This window comes from Ornithodoros turicata, chromosome 4, assembly GCF_037126465.1.
Source record: "Ornithodoros turicata isolate Travis chromosome 4, ASM3712646v1, whole genome shotgun sequence".
Classification (NCBI taxonomy): Eukaryota; Metazoa; Arthropoda; class Arachnida; order Ixodida; family Argasidae; genus Ornithodoros; species Ornithodoros turicata.
Window position 1 is genome coordinate 4,774,716 of NC_088204.1, and position 19,683 is coordinate 4,794,398.

The window sequence follows — 19,683 nt, forward strand, 5'->3', positions numbered from 1 at the left end:
AACCTACGGTAAAAACACAAGATGGAGCGAGGCACCATAAAAATTCCACTCGTTTAATTGCAGTTCAATTACAGTTCACAGCCTTTTCCTTAATGAAGCACATGAACGTAATAATGTAGTAAAATTCCCTCATTATTTACAAATACCAAAACTTAAAATCTCTTAAATTTGGGCACACATGCTTGAACAAAAAAAATATGAGTAGAATTCAATGGAGTATATACATCGCAGCGGCGATGAGAATTTACAAACTGGGAGGGGGGAAAAAAATGTAATACAATCACAGTTTCCACAGTGCTTCGTACTTTTTTTAAAATGCACACAAGTCTTTCAGGTAAGATGGATGTTTGTGTAAAGTGATGAGGCTTGCCACTTGATATATGTTTTCGTAGCAATGTATGTATAGACAAAAATACTTCTAGACACTTTGTTAGTATGAAATTAAAATCACCAGTCGGAGCACTTATCTACAATGCTGAATGATGAAACACACATCACTGCGAATCACAATGTAATTCACGTACGGTGAAGGGTTCCTCGATTAAGATTAAAAGTGGGCTGCCACTCAAAACTACACTTAAAAACCCAAAATTAAACTTCCGTCTCTGTAGACACCGCGTTAAAATATCGGGTGACGATTTACGGATGGCGCTAAAATCTCTTATCAACGGTGAGCAGTTGTTCGAGACGTCCGCGCGCGCGCGCGCCCGGACGCTTCTTGCAGCTGCCAGTCACACAGGGGGTGTATCACAGTCCGACACTGATCCGAATGTAGGCCTAGTTGTCAAACCTCATTTGAGGCAGGGCGCACTGGTCCGACACACTGGGCGCCATTCCGAACGGAGGCTTTGGTGGCGGTCCGTGATAAAAGCCCTGAAAGGCGTTGGGCGGCCGGACCGGCACTCTCGGAGAGCTCAGCCGCTGCGGCATTCCGGCCTGCGGCATGGGCAGCACGTGGTTCCGCAGGGTCCCACAGTCCGAAGGCGAAGGAGGACTTGGCGGCCGTGGCAACAACCCTTGCGGCGGCATGATGCGCATGCTTTCGCCAAACAGTCCAGCGCTGTGTGATTGATGCCGAAGATGTTGATGGTGCATGGCCCATGCCAGGTCTTGTTTGTCGCCGGTCCATGGCGGGAATGAGTTGTTCGCAGGTGGGTTTGGGAATGGCGGTTGGCGTACCCTGTACGGGCGCGGATTTTGCTGGTACTGGGGCGGCCACTGCTGGGAGTAGGAGGCTGGATAACGGGGTTTGCTCTGCTGCTGCATGTCGTGGAGGACTCGCTGAAGATGAGCCTCGGCCATGGCACATCCCGGTGGTCCGCCGGGGTAGGGCTGCGGGCCGGTGTGGTGGCTGCTGCCCATTGGGTTGGGGTTGCCTTGAAAGAGCAGAGCAAAGCGGGGATCGGGGAAGGTGGTGTTTGTTAGTCATTTTGTTAGTTCACGGGCACTACCTTGCTCGCCTAGTACATAGAGCAACTTGGTATGACGTGAGTCACTGTATACCTTGTGCGAATCCGAAAAATCCGAGTTTGCTGACCTTTGCTGTGTATGTGCGGGAGTTTTAGATTCACACACGGCAAGCAAAGCTCCCATGGCTTAAGTTTGTGTGGATTATGAGTCCCACACCCCATACCTCGTATCTATAGTCTTTTTTAACTTGTTTTGAAATGCAGTTTGAGGACGTGGATACAGTTGAGCCCGTTTATTATGACATATAGCTTGTTGCTTGACACTGCATATATGTGGGGTGAAACCTGTTCACCCCCCCCCTCCGGATTTGCATGACTGCCACTTATGGTAAAGAAATACTGACTTGGCAAAGTGCGATTCCACCAATACTGGCACTAGAGGACGAAGAGCACCCCTTTTTGTTATTTTCCATAGATCGAGAAGTTACCCGTCAAAAAGAACTCGTTAAGAGTTCAGTCACCGTGTGAAAAATGTAACTAAGTTAATAATTAAGTTCTTCAGCCTGAAATGTAAGTCGCAGTTACGGAGTTACTTTAAAAAAAAAAAAAAAAGGACTAGTTACTTCCAAGTTATTTCAGACACAAAATAGCACTACACAGGTGCAGCGCGCGTGAGCAGTTGAGTCTGACCTTGAGGTGCCTCTGTGGGCGCACAATGGTTCAGCTTCATTTCAGTGTAAGCAGTTCTTACTTCCTGAATAGAATACTGTCATTGATGGAATATCATGTTTTATGGTATAAAATGCTGTGGAAAAACCGGAGAGAAAGCAAGAAAATATGTGGACGTGAGTGAAAAGCGAATTAAAAGTAACTTAGAACTTAGCTTAACAAACTTACCCAAAAAAGAAACGAGTTCCTCTGAAAGTTACCATGGTGCAAAAGTACCGAGTTAAGTTACAAGTTACCAAAAAAAAAAAAAGGAACTTAGTTACAGTAACGATATTGCCCACTTTTGCCCAGTTTTATGGCCCCTGAAATAACACTGCCCTACGGTATAGGTCATCACAAACGTCTCAACTGCACCCGCTGTGCTACTGGAGGCCTTATAACTAAAATGAAAACAACACAGGCAAAGCAAGACGCACATGTATCTTTTTTAAGTGGCCAATTAAAACGAGGCTACACTGGATTCATAGCACAAACAAGATCATTGTACTTCTCACACACAAGACAGTGCTATGTCCGTGCTCTGTCTAAAAACAAGTGGGTTTCACACAAAAAACTCATCGCACTGCGTCAGCTCAACGACTAGTGACACGGGTACTCGGTCCCTTGGTCCGCATCAACAAAAAACACACAGAGAGGCATAGCACTCCTATGTACAGCTACTTTACAATGTTTCATGGTGCATAACAGTCCAATAATCATGCTCGAACTACATAACCTTTTCACGTCACATCACATTTTGTGAGAAATTCTGCGACAGCTGTCCTTCTGAATGGCTTTCATCTGCTGCACGAGGAGGGTCTTGTCGAGCAACCTCCTCCGCGCCATCCCCCGAGTGTCGTTGTCACTCAGCGGAGGATCTGTCCTCTCTGTAACCTGGTCGGCTCTTTCGTGTTCAGAACCGACGTTCGGCAAAGTGGAGTTAAATTTTTGCGCTGGTTTCGACCTGCCCCGGCCGCCTTTTCCTACCCTACGCGCCTGTGCTGGCAAGAAGGGAGTGCTTATCACCGAAACTCCCTGTTGCCTTGGGTGCAGGATAGTTTGAAAATTTCGTCTGGGAATTTTCCTACCATTTTCGCCGCTTAACTGGGGCGGCTCCGATTGGTGCGTAACCTTAGGTGCTTTGGTCCCTGAAGTAGTAGTTTCATTGTTTAGGACCCTGCCATTGAAACCCTGCTTCAATGTTGAGTTTATATCCGGGCTGTAATCTGGGGGTTTTGGCTCAGTCCCCTGGATTGCGTCGCGGTCATTTGAGCCCTGACGCAAGATTGGTGTCCAATTTTGATGCTGTTCATGCGCTGATAGTGACTTACTTCCACTATTTTGGCCAGTTACCGGCACCAACGGTACTTCCATTTCAGTGCCGCGCTTTTCCCACCCTTCCTGAACCGCTTCAACCGTGCCCACCTCGTTTGTACCCGCGTGAAACTGCGGCACGCATTCCTCCCCTAAATGCGGCTCGGGCTCACCCTGGCAAAAACTGTCCTCTATAGCCGACACGCTAAGATTGTCCAACGGTGACAACAAGCATTCCCCGGCAGTCTCCCCGTCTGATAAAGTCCCGTCGCGGCCAACCTCACGCGACTCCTCCGTTTTTGGCGTCGACGTCTGCTCCTTCCAACAGTCCGGATCATTTTTAGAATTGCTGGAGTTCCCCTCGCTGCCGTTGTCCAGCTCCCACGACAGGTCACCGTCTGCAGACCAGCAACTCCCCGGCGTGCCCCCGGTCGATCCCACGACATTGCTAAGATCCGCAACACTACCGTTACCGTTTTGCTCTCGGTGAGAATCTTCCGTGCCCAACTGTGGGGACGGCATGCCCTCATCGCCAGAACTTGTACCCGCTCCCGTTTTAGCATCATCAACTCTAGCCCCCGCCTGTTCAAACACATGCTGCTCCGCGAGCATTCTACCTGTCGCATCGGGATTGAGAGTTCCACTTCGGCCACACTCACTGTCTTCGTTCCTGCCCAAAATTTCGCCGCCTCCGCCGTCGTCGTCGAACTCGTCTCCGCCATGCGGAGCGGGCGGTCGTCTTCGCTTATTATCGCCGGGGAACGTCCGGCGTGGTGGGCGCTGCTGCGTCTGCTGCCGCGGGATGTAGGTCATGATGCGCTCCGCGAAGCTGCGTCGTTGGGTCTCGTCCTGGTTTGCAGCGGACGATCTCGGGCACCTCCGCTTCGGACACTCCTTCACGCGGTGCCCAATTTTTCCGCAGGCCCGACAGCCTCTGTCGTTTGGAGGGTACCCGTCTGTCAGTTGATGACGGTCGAAGAAAAATGACTGCGTAGAATAGTTTTTTTTTCTCAATTAATTCGTGACATAGGGCATTTGCGTTAAAAGTAGAGCTGTGCAAATATTGGAAATTTCAAATATGAAACAATTACCTTATGCTATTTTCGGTAAATTTTCGAATATTTTTCTAACACTACTACTACTACTGCTGATGCGAGGTATCGCTACATTACATCCAAGAGTTAGGTGAAGCCCACTTCACGTTACCACCATTATTCTTTTGGTTTGTGGCTCCATTCTGCAAGTCTGCTTCACCTCATTACACTGTTTACAATATTTTGTCACTAAAGTCTGCAACTTCTGTGAGTTCATGGTCAACACTGTACTCAGGACACTGCATGTTCCAGTAACGGCACTCTTAACTTTTAGAGGTACTATGTTCAGTAACAGACAGAAATATGTGCAGTTCAAAAAAAAAATATACAGGAAATTCACGATGTAAATATAGAAATGATGAGACGCACGCAAAGCAGGCTGCATGGAACACGTTGATTAACTCTCAACGCAGTTCATCCCACTAGTGCAGTCTACCGTACACAACACAGAGGAACCCTTCGCTCACGATATGTTACGCTGTTTGAAAAGGCTCACATGTTTGGAAGAGAATATCGTCTAGTGAGCACAGCACCACAAGGTATTTCACCACGAGGTTCTCAAAATTATTCGAATTGGGCCTTTTCTGATTATTTCAATTCGATTCGCTGTCTGAGGAAATTATTCAGACTCATTTCGCAGTGCAGGTGAAATATTCGTAAGCTATTTGCAATGGAAATTTTGCTATTCGCACAGCTCTACTTAAAAGATTCATTTAAATACTGTAAAAGTAATGGCAAATTAATTAACTAATGGCAAATCTGTCGTTTTCTTTCTTTGCCAGATTCTGAGCAATTACGTTCTCTTGATCAAAATGTCAACTACGCATGTTCTCGTGAAGTCTTTCTAGCGCCAGGAATTCGCAAGCTAGCACTTGTTTTACTTTTTTATTTTTTTGACTGACCTCAATGCAGCTGGGCAAGTCACATCTGCATCGCGAGGACCCGCATTGGCCTCCACGTCGAAGTTAACGCGGGTTAGCAGACGACGGAAGCTGAACACGAGCGACCGAGACGCCCCCGGCGTGATCCGAGCGACTAAAACCGGTAGCTTCTGGGCACTCGCGTTTTTTTCTCTCGCTAGCAATTTTTCGTGCGGTAGGCTGTGTCGCCACATTTTGACCACCCGAATTTGCCATCAGCTTGTAAAAGAACACAGAGTCTCATTAAAACAACCCTGATTTGCAGCACTTTGCACTGGGACCCACATGTTCGAAGTCACACTTAAATGAACTGAAACTTCTGCTAGTGAGACCCAACAGAAAAGTTTACTAATGCACGGCTTTACGAGCGCATGTGTAAACGTACCATGTAATCGGGGTAGGAACTTGGCAGCCTCTTCAGCGGTGTACCACACATTGCGCGACCCTTAATAAAAGCCTTCATGATGTACGTGTACACTGTGTGAAAACAACAACGTACAAAGTGAATACACCGGGACCAAAAATAACGGAGGACGAGACCAAACCTACTTTTTCGGGACACTCCCGACCCAAGGTTGTGATCCAGGTCAAAGGGGTCTGGCGAAGAATAATTTAGCTTTAGCTCCGCGCGGAAAAGATATCAGTTCGACTCACCTTCGATGGCGATGCTCTTCGACGTCCACATCTTCTGGAGCCTCGTCAACGGCTTCTTCCGCCGAATGCAGACCACGTGCTCCTTGAAGTTGAACTCCTCCGTGTAAAATCTGAGCATTCCCAGCCAGAGCTCTCCGACGGACTCGTTGTTCTGCCCGAATTCTTTCCAGACTGTTTGCTAGAAGGAACGGATTTTAGAGCGAACGGATATCCTACGTACTGAACGCTCACCAGGCTGTTCACGTCGTCGTAGAACCAGGCGTTCCAGCCATCAACCGCAACTTCCGGTTTAGCTTGCCCCTCTTCGTACAGCTAAACGAAAAAAGCGGGGATATAACTGCGTTAGCACACTGTATGGCCTTCAAGTCACTGCATGTGTACCTACCTCTTGCAAAACTGGTATCACCGGAGGTTGGCACTGCTGTAGGTAGTACAGGGTCATCAGGATGTACGCATACGACGACAGACTACCCCGAGAAGCATCTCCTATGTCGCAGACCTACAGACCAGACACATTAGTATACCGTATTTTCACGCGTATTAGCCGCACCGCAGATAAGCCGCAGGACTCGTTTCTAGATACATTTTGAAAATTTTTTTGCAGATAAGCCGCACTCGCAGATAAGGCGCGGGTAATACGACGCGACTGCTTTGTGCGCTGAACCAGTGATGCACATACAAAATCAATAGAGACTTTATCGCTATGAAAACGGGTATCATTTATTCGACAGAAAAAAGGCTAACATCAGAAATATTACAGAGCGGCTCACTAAGACATGTTCCAGAAGACATGATTCACTGTCACCCCTTTCGTTAAAGCTGCGTGGGGGGAATGTATCCGGAAGGTCAGACCACTCGAATATGGACTCGTCCCTGTTCGGTATTGTTCGTGCAATGGCAGGGCGGTCCTGTTCCAAAAAACATGACGCACTGTCTGCCCTTTCGTTTCATCCAGGGTATTGGGAAAATACCAGGGAAAGATAGTCATCAGATAAGCCGCACCCGCGCATAAGCCGCAGAGCGTCCGCGAAAACAAAAAAATCACGCATAAGCCGCGGCTAATACGCGTGAAAATACGGTACATTGAGCCTGAAGTTTTCGGGAAATATTTTTTTCTGAATTCGGGGGGTAAAAATCGGGTAAATAAACATGTGCACTAAATTCATGCGAATTCGGGCGAAAAAAACTTCCAGTATGCTAAATTCGGGGAGAAATCGGGCTCAGTTGCTCAAACTGACTGTACAGGTTCGGTACAAACGGTGATGTCACTGCATTTTTCTGCCAAACACGTAAGTTAGTGCATTCCTACAGACATCCCAGTGGGGGCAATTTGCCGGGTAAAAATCGGGTTTCACCCTAAAGAGGCAACCTTCAATTCGGGGTGCAAATTCAGGGAACACCCTAAAACTTCAGGCTCTAATTATACAGGGTGTTTTTCTTTAATCCATTGCGGATAAAAAATAAATAGAGAATAAACTGTGAGATCAGCACTGATGTGCAGGTGGGCTTACACAGCCAGGCAGACGTCGTCTGGGAAAGAGCATCGAACTATCGGGCAACTTATTACCTAATTTTAGGTAATTACCCGTCCAGCAGTTACATGCTCTTTCCCACAAGATCAACGCCTCCTCCCTCATTGCCTCCTCTCCCTCCTTCATTACATGGACGCATAAAGCCAGAATTCGTCCGCTACTGCAAATCGCCGTTCTGCAAAATTCAAGAACTCTGAAATGATTGCAGCTAACTTGGAACCTGTAGACGTGAATCTGTAGACAAAAAGTGCAACACGCTTTCCAGAAAATCAGTCTTGAGAAAGATATGGGACCGTTTTGCACTTTATTTTAAAGTTTTTCCCATTCAGTACGTGGGGACCTTCAACCACTACTTGCAGACGATGGCGGTTAGTCTCCGTGGCTACGACCGCTGGAAGCTCGTTTGTGATTGGCTACCGCCGTTAAAAACACAATCCTGATTGGTTGACTCTTTGTTGTCACGTTACGTCGACGAGTAAGCAGGCTTTCTCTACCTAGGTGGTGTATCCTGGATGCTTTATGCTTAGAGCCTGAAGTTTTCGGGAAATATTTTTTTCTAAATTCAGGGGGTAACATATGCTTTAAATTCATGCGAATTCGGGTGAACAAACTTCCAGTATTCTAAATTTGGGGAGAAATCGGACTAAGTTACTCAAACTAACTGTACTGGTTTGGTACAAACGGTGATGTAAACTGTGTTTGCTGCCAAAACAAGTTAGTGTGCATTCCTACAGACGTCTCGGTGAGGGCAATTTGCCGGGTAAAAATCGGGTCTCACCCTAAAGAGGCAATCTTCAGTTTGGGGCGCAAATTCGGGGAAGAATCGGGTTAAACCCTAAAACTTCAGGCTCTATTTGTGCTGCTTCCGTAGTCATGCTGTTAGTGACTTACTTTTGCAAAATGTTTGAACGTGTAGCCGAGAACCTTCACACGGTCGTCGATGTCGCTATACACCTTCAGTAAACGCGTGTTGTGTTGAGCCTGCCAATAAAATGTCACATTAGAACGTGGACGTTGCAACTTGCTGAAATAACTGCGCTCGGCTCTAGGACATTAGCGGGATGCTTACCAACATGTTGTACAAACTAATATCTCCTTCAAGCATGCTTGGCTTGTGGACGAATTTGACTATGGGCACCTTGGCAGTGGTTATCGCGATAATGCCTTCGAGGTCAGGGTGTGTCTGCAGCTTCTTTGCAAGTTCCACAATCATCTGTTCATGGTTGAGTTCCTGCACAGTTCCAATGTTCCCACACCATCATAATTGAGGACAACTTAGATTTAATCGTGTGAAGCTATCCCGAGTGACACAGCCTTTCTGTACCTTTCCATCTTTGCTGCTTTCGAATGTCAAACATATGTCGAGGTCGCTGCGGATGAGTCCAAAGCCGTTGCACGACGAGCCAAACAGTGACAGCTTTGCATCTGTGAAGTTGATGAGTGACCAAATTATTGGCATCCAACATTTTGCCAGTGCGTCAAGTTATTCGAACTGCATTTCGGTTTTTAATTTCTCTGATGTTTTAGACAATAATAACAATTTAGACTTTAATTTAGATGTAGACACTGATGTTTTAGACATCTTTGCCATTAATAATTCACATTTAATGTGTTTAGACATGAATAGTTACTTAGATGTACGCAATAATGTTTTAGACATTTTAGGCATTAAAAATTCACATTTAGACATTACTTAATAAAAAATTATGCACACTTCAACAGATTTTATAAAGATCAAACTGGGATATTCTCAAATTATATCTTATAATGTACATAGGTATTAATTAAATGAAGTCCACGTCTTCTTAACATGCAAACATGTCGCAAGAATATGGCACTACGACACCGTTTCATTGTATAAAAGTATTATAATAGTATTATTTGCATTACCTTTGTACAGTTCTCGAATGAAGGCTTCAAGCTCACTGAGCAGCTTCTGCCTCGTATGTTCTTCATGAGGGCGTGGTGATATCATATCTGAACATGATTTTTAAAAAAATCCACATAAATAACATTAACTCAACTTCTAAAGAATACGAGGGAGGCGGACGAAGATGAACATTAATTCACCTAGAACATCGAAGCATATGTTGTTGAGGGTAATCATGAAACTCCTTGTCATGGCTGGAAGTTCCTTCAGCCGCGGAAGTTGTTGTTCCGGGCAGTGCTGGAAAAATGTTCAACATTTGTTTTCAGGTTCCGCTCCAGAGTACATCCCACATCCAGTCTACACACAAAATATTGTCTCTCTTAGTGATGTAAACGCTATGTAACGTTAATTTCTAATTTTTGAGAAATATGACAAAGGCGCACAAAAATGTGGTCACCCTCCTAGAAACACTGGCCGTGTTGAGACAACACGCAGCTTTAATGAAAAAAAAAACTCAACAACGCAACTGAGCAAAAGTATTTTTGTAATAAAAATATTTTGTACGATTAAGCACCATGTTTGATGCAAGAGGTAGAAAGTAGAGCCCAGATAAACAAAAATATGTCAATCCGCGTAATGAAAAAAAGTTGCGCACCAATATTGTTCCATTTCCGCAGAAAAACAGGGACTATAGACCCGCGGGGCAGCAGAATCGCAAAAAGGGGGTAGTTTACTTTTCATTTACCTTTTTTTTTTAATCACTTGCTTTCGATTTAATTTGGGGCCCATGACTTGAGCCAGAACGTGCCTTCACGATTTCCTTACTGCCCTGCGCGGAGCTTCCGCGACCACGCAAGTTTCGACGCGTCCGCGACACTTTGCCTTCTTACCGACTAACATGTGACGCATTCTCGCTAAGTGCCGCTTACCTCGGATGACACTGCCGCGGCGCCAGATAACAAACCAAAGCCCAATGGACACGCGTACAGACTCAACACATATCTCCACGTCGCGCACCATGCATTTGGTGCTGCTCGCGTGACCTCGATCGTGCAGCATTATCAGTCGTGTCCCAAGCAGCATAACATGTCGGCCCAATATTGGTCCAAGATTGGACCAATATTGGGCTGGTATTGCCAATATTGTCAATATTGCCAATCATTATTGCCAACACAACAAGTTGGCCCAATATTGGACCAATATTGCGCCAACGTGTTGTGTTGCTTGGGGTAAGTGCCAGCATTATCAGTCACATCATGCATTGCTGTCGTGACTGATCGGGTTTAGCCCACGAAAATGTCAGATTGATCGAAATCCTTGCATAATTATGTAATACACAGAATATTCCGCAAAACAGACTGAAAAAAAAAACACGATTCTGAGGGGAACAGCAGGTTCCGAGAGACATGGCTTGTTCCACAAATTTGCAGAAAGCTAGGGGGCTAAAGCCATGCAATGCTGAAAATGAAATGTGGCTTACGTGTTGCAAGTGACCTTTCTTCTGACAGTAGAGGCAGACAAGAGGCGGACTCTTAAACGAGACACAAGACGAAATTCACTCACTCAACATCTCCGCCATCACCGCGGACAAATGCACGATTTTCTCACCTTCCCACCCGCGAGCACCCTCTTGTTGAACTCGTACACGAAATCCTCGGGCACCATCTTTTCCAGTTCCTCCCTCAAGTCGTCGGGAATGGGAGGTCCCGGTTTCACAAACTGGGCAGTCTTCTCCGCGTGCTCTCTCTTACTTCCGGACTTCCCGGGTTTTTTAGACTCCGGCACTTTCGGATCTTCTCCGAGATCCATGTCTGAGATCACTCTTACAACCTCGTCGAGGTTGAGGTCTGGATCCTGTTCGTCCAGGTCGGGGACTCCGGACGATGTCGAACTTGCATCGTCTTCGTCGTCGTCATCATCTTCGTCGTGCTCGTCGTTTCCTTTATTCCCAGCATTCTGGTTTGTCGTCTTCTTCCTGGAGTCGTTCTACATGCAAGGATACGTTTTTTACGATGCTTTGTTTGGCTAGCCAATAAGAAGTAAGAATGTTAGACACTTCTTCAACAGCAGAATTTATCCTGATTTCATCACTCCTATGCAGGAGCACCAAAAATTTTTTAAAAACATTTTCAAAAAATTGTTGTCGCAAAAAACAAGATAATGGCTTCATACCGACTGAATATTCACTGCACTCTTTCGCCTTCATACCCCGCCCTGCGTTGTCCCGGCGACAAGAGCAACACATCATTTTGACGTCGCGCATCATCAGCCATTTAGAATGCGGGATGCTTGTACACTAATTTTGTCGTAATATCGAGAAGTGAGGTCGATTCTAAACATATTCTCACTTGTCAAATTCAAGATAGCCAGTTCACGCCATACCAGAAACCCTCAATATTCCATTTCACGTGCGCACTATGTTTTCAGCAGGGAAGGATAACGGACATATTTTGGTTACCGTTTCTATTTTCGCTACTGCTATATTTTCGTTTCCGTTATCTGTTTCTGATACCGGTACCTCAATTTCGTTTCCGTTACTGTTTCCGGTAATGGAGGACCATCGTATGCATTTCCGTTACCATCTCCAATTTCGGTAATATACTGTTTCTGTTTCCGTTACCATTACCGTTACCCTACCCTGGTTTTCAGTGCTGTATTGCTCCGCGAGGTCACCGCGATGTTCCCGCAATGGGTTCCCTCGTGAGCTACCGCTTGTCTCAGTGGGGGTCAGTCATTACCTAGAAGAGCAAAATCTTCCCCACCTCCACCGCGCCTAGAATTCGGCGTTGCTATACCTTGGAACATGCCGACGTGACCCGGTTCCAAGGAGAAGGGAGAGGCTCACGCGGATTATGCTTAGGGCCTGACTTTTTAGGGTTAAACCCGTATCCGCCCGATATTTACCCCCCGAATGAAATCTGTAAAATTCGGGTTTAGCCCGAATCCACCCGAAAACACCCGGGTCGCGTGGCACACTCATAAGCGTGCATTAAAATAAAGTTTGATAACATTGCTAAACATTAGTTCCATGTTTAAGACAAATTTTTATTAAACAAAAAAAAAAAATCACCCGAATACACCCGAATTCCTGACGACAGAATATGCCGTAACGGGATTTAACCCGGATACACCCGAATTTTCGAATGAAAAATATCGCCCGATATTTACCCCCCCGAATTTGGCCAAAAATAAAACCCGAAAAAGTCAGGCCTTAATTATGCTCTTGCGTTAAAGACGCTTTGATATCATGAGCTACGTTCTTTCATTGAGCATAACAATTGGAGAATGCTCGTCGATCCATTTTGTGCCCCTTTTGAATCACTTTTACGTCTGCGAACAACTTCCGTACCCGTCCACTCTGCTGGCTGTCGTCGTTGTCGTCTTCGCACTCTGAATCGTCGTTGTAGAGCAGAGGTCCCGGAAGCGCGGTAAACATTGGCCCCCGCGCCAGCTGCGGGATATGAAAGTACACGGCCGAAGTCCTCAGGCAGCGTTTCAGAAAGAGGAACACCTGTTCGCTGGGGATGGAACGTGCCAGGTTCCGCTTCCTCGAGTACGGATCTGTTGAAAGAGAAAAGATTTACGATGGCAAGATCAGTCGGGAAGAAGAAACACGTCCGAGCCGTACCCTCGATACCGATGTAGCGTTTGTTCCACTTCTTCTCCGCGTGCAGGAGGGGCTTCGATCGGCGGATGCAGACGGCACGCTTGTTCAGCTTGAACTCCACGGAATAGAAGCGGAGCAGCTCGACCCAGAGTTGGCCGACGGTACGGTCGTTTTGGCACGTCCACAAGCCGTCCTTACGCTAAGGGATTTCTCTGTGTTAAGATACGGAACTTTTGAGGTATAAAACGACTCACCAGCTCGTCGGGGCTCGTATATGACTCCGTGTCGTCGTTCTTTTTCATCTGTGTGGGACAAGAAGCACAATTTAGCGCAAACAGGTATACAGCCCGCAGTGACGGTGGATGCCTATCCTGTGTATTTCACTTGTTAACTGTGCACTTTTTTGAAGAAGTAATCCCACTAGAGGGTCATCAGTACATTCAATATATTAGAGTAGAACCCCGTAATTCAGTAGAACCCCGTTATTTTAACTCCACTCTTAGTAAAAACCCGGTTGTTGTAAACGCACGCACGCGCCAGTCCCGACTGAATTATTGCACCTTCTATGGCTACTGTACTGATATAGCAAATCACAACAACTCAAGATGCCAGTTATAGTAAAAAATCTTTGGTGTGGTCGCTGCCGTAAGAGGCATGGGAGCAGGGGAAAGAGACCAAAAATGCCAAAGAAAGGCATGGAGAGAACTGTGTTTACTATTGGCGCTGTGTGTGCCATCAATGGCGCCACCGCACGTTTGTGTCACTTGTGGTGTGCGGTTTGCATGTGTTTTTTTGTCAAGAATGAAATTGTCACGAATGCGAAAAGAAATTGCGGAGGAGTTCGGCGTATCGCCAGCAACAGGCGTCACTTCCAGTTAAGAAGAGGAAGCGAATTGAAGACTCAATTGCCAGCGGCAAAAGTGGGAAACGGAAAAAGCGTTGAAACACCATAGAAACAGCGTTGCTCGGGTGGTTTCGGCAAGCGCGTGCAGCCAGTGTGCCAGTTAGTGGGCCTGTTATAAGATTTTTTAAGATGCTCCAGATATAATAAAACTCCTGATTTAGTAAATCTATGGCTTGGTCCTGAAAGGTTTACTATGAAGGGATCCTACAGAACACTCCACGGCAGAGTGATGTGATTGGCGACTTCAAAACAATTTCCTGTGAAAATACAGGACATAACTCGTTACATAATAGGACCACATGCTAGTACGACGCCTCAATGTCACTCTACGAATTTCTAAAGCAGCGAGAAAGTGTTGTCTCTACAGTGCCCGATCACTGGAACTGTGTCGTACATAAGACGACAAAAATACTATATAGCCAGACACACACCTCGTGCAAAACTGGCAGTACTGGAGGCTTGCACTGTTGCAGAAAATAGATTGTCATGATCGGATATGCATGTGGTGGCAGCGTTCCTCGGTCCTGACTGTCGAGAGCGCACACCTGAAACGAAAGGGGGTAAAAAATTACGCTCCTCTTCAAAAATTACACTCCTGTTCTCGGATGTGCCGAGGCAAGCGGCGAAATCCTTACCCGTGCCCACTGGCGGAATGCTACCCCTAACGTTTTAACTCGGGGGTCCAGAGAGGCATAGTCGGCAAGAAGTTTCGTCGTCTTTTGCGAGTTTGAGTTGTTGACACACAATTCGCACGTCAGGTTCGACCTTCTGTCAACGAACTGGATCCGCGGGACTCTGTCTTCAAACTTCTTCATCAACGTATTGCATTCCACTGCAAAATGAACAAAAAAAAAAAAAGTCTGTGAGCACTCTCAAACAACATTCCAGCGGCCCAGTACCGAGCTGGAAACTTACCGTTTTTCGACAAAGCTTCGGAGGCTGCCGTCAAGATGTCCGCGCAGTTGTCCTCTTTGCCGAAGACCAGCTCAACGTTGATGTTGCTGTCTTTCAGCCCAAACCCGCTTCGAGACGAACCATAGAGGACCAATTTCACGTCTGCACAAAAAAAATAACGTGTTTTGCTCCTGGATACCACTACGTAAAGGGATTGTTCGGAGCTGTCTGCTGAATACGAGAGTATGCGACTGTACGTTGCTTCCCCTCAATGGACCTTTTTCACAATGGCCAATGGTCCTGGTCCTTTGCGCTGCCCACGTGAATTTGTTTTACAGCGCACCGAGTGTGGTTCGCTGGAGAGCCGCTACGCTAGAATGCGTATACGAAAAAGGTCGATTGCAATCCCCCCAATAGATTTACATCTTTCTCTCCTGCACCTCCTTTGCCCATGACAGGGACACTTTTCCTTTGTGTAATAAATCGACTGCTGGTTCGGAGTCGTCATGACCCCGTGTCCCGTTAACTGTCCTCATTCTCAAGGAAATAAATCCTACGTCTATGTAATCAGCAAGTTTTGTCCCTTGGCTCGATTGCTCAGCAGAACAGAAACCGGAGGTTACTGCCAGTGATGTCACAGCAATGAAAGCACGATTATTGAAACAATCGGTATTAATTAATTAATTAAACTCAATTAGTAATTGGCTGCAAATTTCATCAAATACTTCACGCAGTGATTCAGAGTATCGTAAGAAAGCGCGCGACAGCGCATGTTTAGCTCTCGTTTGGGTCTGAATCGTCATTTTAGGTTAGGGCCTCCTTGCATGAAGATTGAGGAGGTTCCTCAGTGGTGTCCTCAGCAGTGCTCGTGCCCTGCTGGGCCCTGAAGAGTGTATGTCATTTCTTGCAACAACTAACCGGGGATAGATTCGGCTAGGAAGCTTTCCAGATCGTTGACGATCTCTTTCCTCCATTCAACATCGGCGGCGGAGAGGCTGTGCCTCGCAGCAACTTCCTCGATCAGCTCAGTAATGGCGGCTGTTTGCGCGTCGACAGGGTAGGGTAGGTTCTTTATCTCGAGCCGCATGTCTTTGACCTGAAACAGGCACAGCAGGGGAGGAGTAAATACACAATGCAGACATTGTCGTACGGAATAGCGGACCGTACCTTCTTCCTCACTGCGTGATCGTCGTGATCCATGTGCTTTTCAACGTAAAATTGGTCGTCAAGGTGCCTGTGACAGAGCTGGCAGTAGAAGCGGGCACGGGGAAATCGTGCAGACTTCTGCAACGTTGAGGGAAAAAAAATGTTTGAGTACAACCGCACAAATATATGGGCATCGAGAGACGAAAGAATCATATTCGGTTATTCAAAAGTACCAGCCACATCTACAAGTTTTCCCGGTGATTTTAATCCAAGTGCCAGCTAAATTAATTCATGCCCCATAAAGTTTGCATGGCACGTGGATTAATTTAGCTGGCACTTGGATTAATATCGCAGGGAAAACCTGTAGACCCCTCTGGCTGCGCGTCAGAAGCCTGCAGGTTCAAAATAGCCGATGTAAAAACAAAGTAATGCTGTTACTATACCTTCTTCAGCAGCTGTATATGGTGTGTCTTGAACAGCTCTATCTTCTCAGCAAACAATGCATCTAACTCCATCCCCGCACCCTCAAAACCCATTTCTCCCCCTGTGTCCTTATTTGATTCCTGCTGTCCTGCAGGAACTTAAAGAAAAAAAGGAAGTGTACTGTCAATACATGGTAAAAAATATGATTCACTAAAGTTTGCAGCAAAAAAAAAAAAAAAATGTTCACCTTGCGAAGTGTGATTGCCTTCACTGCCCTGCATACGAAGAGTGTCCAGCTGTGGCGTGCTGCTTAGAAGATCCCGTTCGAGGTCATTAAGGTACAAAACTTTCTTGTTCCTCAACAGGAACTGACTGTCCATTACAGGTTGCGCTTCTGGCGCATCACACGCTGCTGCATTGTCGTCTGTTCCGGAAGGTTGCGCGGCGCTTTCGGAGTGACGAGGAATCTTGTTTTCCCTCTCCTTCGCGTTTCGAGCACCGGTTTTTGGCTCCGCCGAACCCGCCTGCTGCTTCCTGTTCTGAGCATTTCCTTTCTTTCCGCGGCCTCCCTGCCGCTTTGCCCTGTCGGGCTGACCCGCGGGCGGGGCCTTGTTCCGGCCCCTCTCCTTTCTGCTTTCCTTCTCCTTCTGTTGTCTCGGGTCCGGCTTCTCGAGCTGTCCCCCACCGCTCGCGTCCTTCGTGTCGGAACCGGACTCCTGCTGTCCGCCTCCTTTTTTATCCCGCGTAGAATTCGTATCGCTGTTGGAATCTTTCGTCGCTTCCGTCCCCTTAGCGGGTCCAACGGAAGGCTCTCCGTTCCCAGTTTCTGCCGTGCCTTTCTTCTGGACCTTGCAATCCTCGCCCAAACTGTCCCCACCATGCTCCGTTCCAGATGGGGCTGCTGAGCTTGCAGCCCTGTTCAGCGATTCTGCTGGCAAGTTTTTTTCTGCGTTTTTCTTTCGGTCTCGTTTCCGTACCTTTTGCGGACGTGGCAGGGGCTTGAATTTTTCTTCGGAAGGCGAAGGAAGGTTTGAGCCTTCAAGTTTCAAGACTCGCGACGCAGGAACGCCGGTTTCCACGAATGACGGGCATTCTTCGGCACACAACCCCGTCCCGTCATTCGTCGCAAGCAGGAGGCGACTGATGCCGCGCTCAATCTCGAGACAGCGGTCACGTTCAGAGATTGCCGCCATCGGACACTGCGAGACAAGCAGTACGAAATTGTGGGCATGTTAACGCACGCTCGAACTACAGGTTTTCCCGGCGATTTTAATCCAAGTGCCATGCAAACTTTATGGGGCATGGATTAATTTAGCTGGCACTTTGATTAAAATCGCCTGGAAAACCTGTAGATATCATCCCATACTAGTAGACAGGTATCTGCTCCTTTAACAAACACTGTTGCAACATAAAATTGCTGGTTTACAAACCTTGTGTTAATCTTCTGGCGGTGTGCAGCATCGAAAAAGCCTCGGTTTACTTTTTGCTTCCTGCACAAAAACGGAACAACACTGTGGCATCACATTGATAAAGGTCTCCGATCATTTTGCTGTCATGCCGATGCGAGACGGACTGACGCCCACCCTATGACTTTGACATGTCAAAGTGTAAAGCTTAGTTGCCGATTTTTGATCGTTTATGAGTGCGTTACAAGTAGTGCACGGGCTTGGCGAACGCTTACAAAACTGGATCGGTTCCAAATACTATAACGGGAGGCCGACACAATCCACGCGTTAAAGATTATTGCCCTTGCCAGCGTGACATGTAGCACGTATGCAGGTTGCAAACAAACGCTCCACGTATTTTGTAAGTGTTACACTCAAGCTACATAGCAGCGTTCTTTGGACTACCGTTCGTGCAAGGTTAACATTTGAAGTGTTTCACTAACGCGCATTATCAGGGATGGAACAATCGGTTAGTTCCCGATATCACTAGGAAGAGATGAGAAATTTGGCACCGAACGTACCGATGGCAACTCGATTTACAAAGATCGCTCGCTGTATGCTACGCTTTTTTGAACAAAGAGGATGCGATATTGCGGCTTACCTGCGGGCGTTACCGTCAGTCCGATGTACCCAAATCTATCGCGATATCTACCTTTATATTTATGTTACAGATATTAATGGGAAGGGAAGTTTCACAATGCATCCGCCATGTTCCAACAATTTCAAGGTTGCTAGCCCTGATTGCGGAGCCTCGCTGTTGATTGCATGTGGTGTTAGGTGTTTATTATTGCTGACTAGGCCAGATATTGATGAAGACGCGTCTATCAATGTAGAACGAAAAATAAATGGTCTGATTATTGGTTCTACGTTCTACATTGTGCTTAGTTGAATGGTAGAAGAGAAAGAAGAACGCTTCACCTGGCTTCACGTTCACCTGCTACATGGTTCCATTTTCCAATCCAATCCAACACTAGCCATAAGCGCCAAAATCGAAACGCAGTGCTTATTCTGTGGACCAGACCACAGGATAGGAGCGGGCTTTATTCTGTGGACCAGACCACAGGATAGGAGCGGGTTTTATTCTGTGGACCAGACCACAGGATAGGTGTTTATTTTATTTTGTGGACCAGTCCATGCGGCGTCCGCCTCAAGTGTGAAAAAATGCCATGCCATACTTAATCTAACCTAACCATACCTAACCTAATTGTAGAACGTAAAAAAGGCGTTGTGGCCCTAACCTAACCTAATTTGTAGCAAAAATTCAGCACTTTTTCCTTTTCTGTGTTCTAGCCGTCGTCGCCCAAACATTCCCACACGATATCGTCCGCATTCACTGTAACGCGTAGCCAAAAAAAAAAAAAAATCACTCAAATCTTGCGCCTGAGATAAAAGGGCACGCGGAGTGAGAGAGAGAGAGAAAAAAAAAAGACGACTCCACCTGGAATCGAACCCAAACTTTCTGATTACCAGCCGGGGATGCTAACCGCTACACCACACCACTGTTGCATGACCATCACTAAGTTTGCAACCACTAATCTTGTGATTCGGTCGGACTGGTCCACAGAATAAACCGGACGCTTATCCCGTGGTCTGGTCCACAGAATAAAGTCCACCCCCGTCCTGTGGTCTGGTCCACAGAATAAAGTCCCCTCCTATCCTGTGGTCTGGTCCACAGAATAAGCACTGCGAAATCGAAACGTAGGTAGAAAAAAAAATTGGTATGGTTGTTGCTTGTTTGACACTCGTGAAACTCACAACAAAAT

General features: G+C 46.6%; 1 protein-coding gene across 3 annotated transcripts; it reads right to left on the bottom strand.

Moving 5' to 3' along the window:
* Positions 1-39: 39 nt before the first annotated feature.
* LOC135390772 (terminal uridylyltransferase 7-like) lies at positions 40-18,637 on the bottom strand. Of its 3 annotated transcripts, none has more exons than XM_064620653.1 (26): positions 18,522-18,637; positions 17,906-17,965; positions 16,723-17,674; positions 16,496-16,632; positions 16,074-16,190; positions 15,825-16,002; positions 14,928-15,068; positions 14,648-14,844; positions 14,444-14,557; positions 13,363-13,410; positions 13,130-13,307; positions 12,851-13,062; positions 11,110-11,487; positions 10,982-11,032; positions 9,702-9,798; positions 9,522-9,608; positions 8,956-9,056; positions 8,701-8,862; positions 8,523-8,612; positions 6,485-6,598; positions 6,331-6,411; positions 6,100-6,277; positions 5,995-6,042; positions 5,831-5,922; positions 4,091-4,418; positions 40-1,376 (listed from the first exon to the last, which is right to left on the bottom strand). In XM_064620653.1, the coding sequence occupies exons 3-26, from the start codon at positions 17,666-17,668 to the stop codon at positions 778-780; spliced, it is 4,674 nt and encodes a 1,557-aa protein (XP_064476723.1). In that variant the 5' UTR covers positions 17,669-17,674; positions 17,906-17,965; positions 18,522-18,637; the 3' UTR covers positions 40-777. The 3 variants fall into 3 exon arrangements, with proteins under 3 accessions (XP_064476723.1, XP_064476722.1, XP_064476721.1); XM_064620652.1 differs by having other exon boundaries at positions 4,049-4,418; XM_064620651.1 differs by lacking the exon at positions 40-1,376 and having other exon boundaries at positions 2,544-4,418.
* Between the last annotated feature and the right edge of the window lie 1,046 nt (positions 18,638-19,683).

Bases quoted from the DNA above. Each gene is read 5' to 3' on its own strand.
- LOC135390772 (XM_064620651.1), bottom strand. From the start codon at position 17,668: ATGGCGGCAATCTCTGAACGTGACCGCTGTCTCGAGATTGAGCGCGGC. The intron at 16,191-16,495 runs GTATAGTAACAG...TCAACGTTGCAG, and splicing joins ATATACAGCTGCTGAAGAAG to AAGTCTGCACGATTTCCCCG. The intron at 6,412-6,484 runs GTAGGTACACAT...TTTTTCGTTTAG, and splicing joins TGATACCAGTTTTGCAAGAG to CTGTACGAAGAGGGGCAAGC.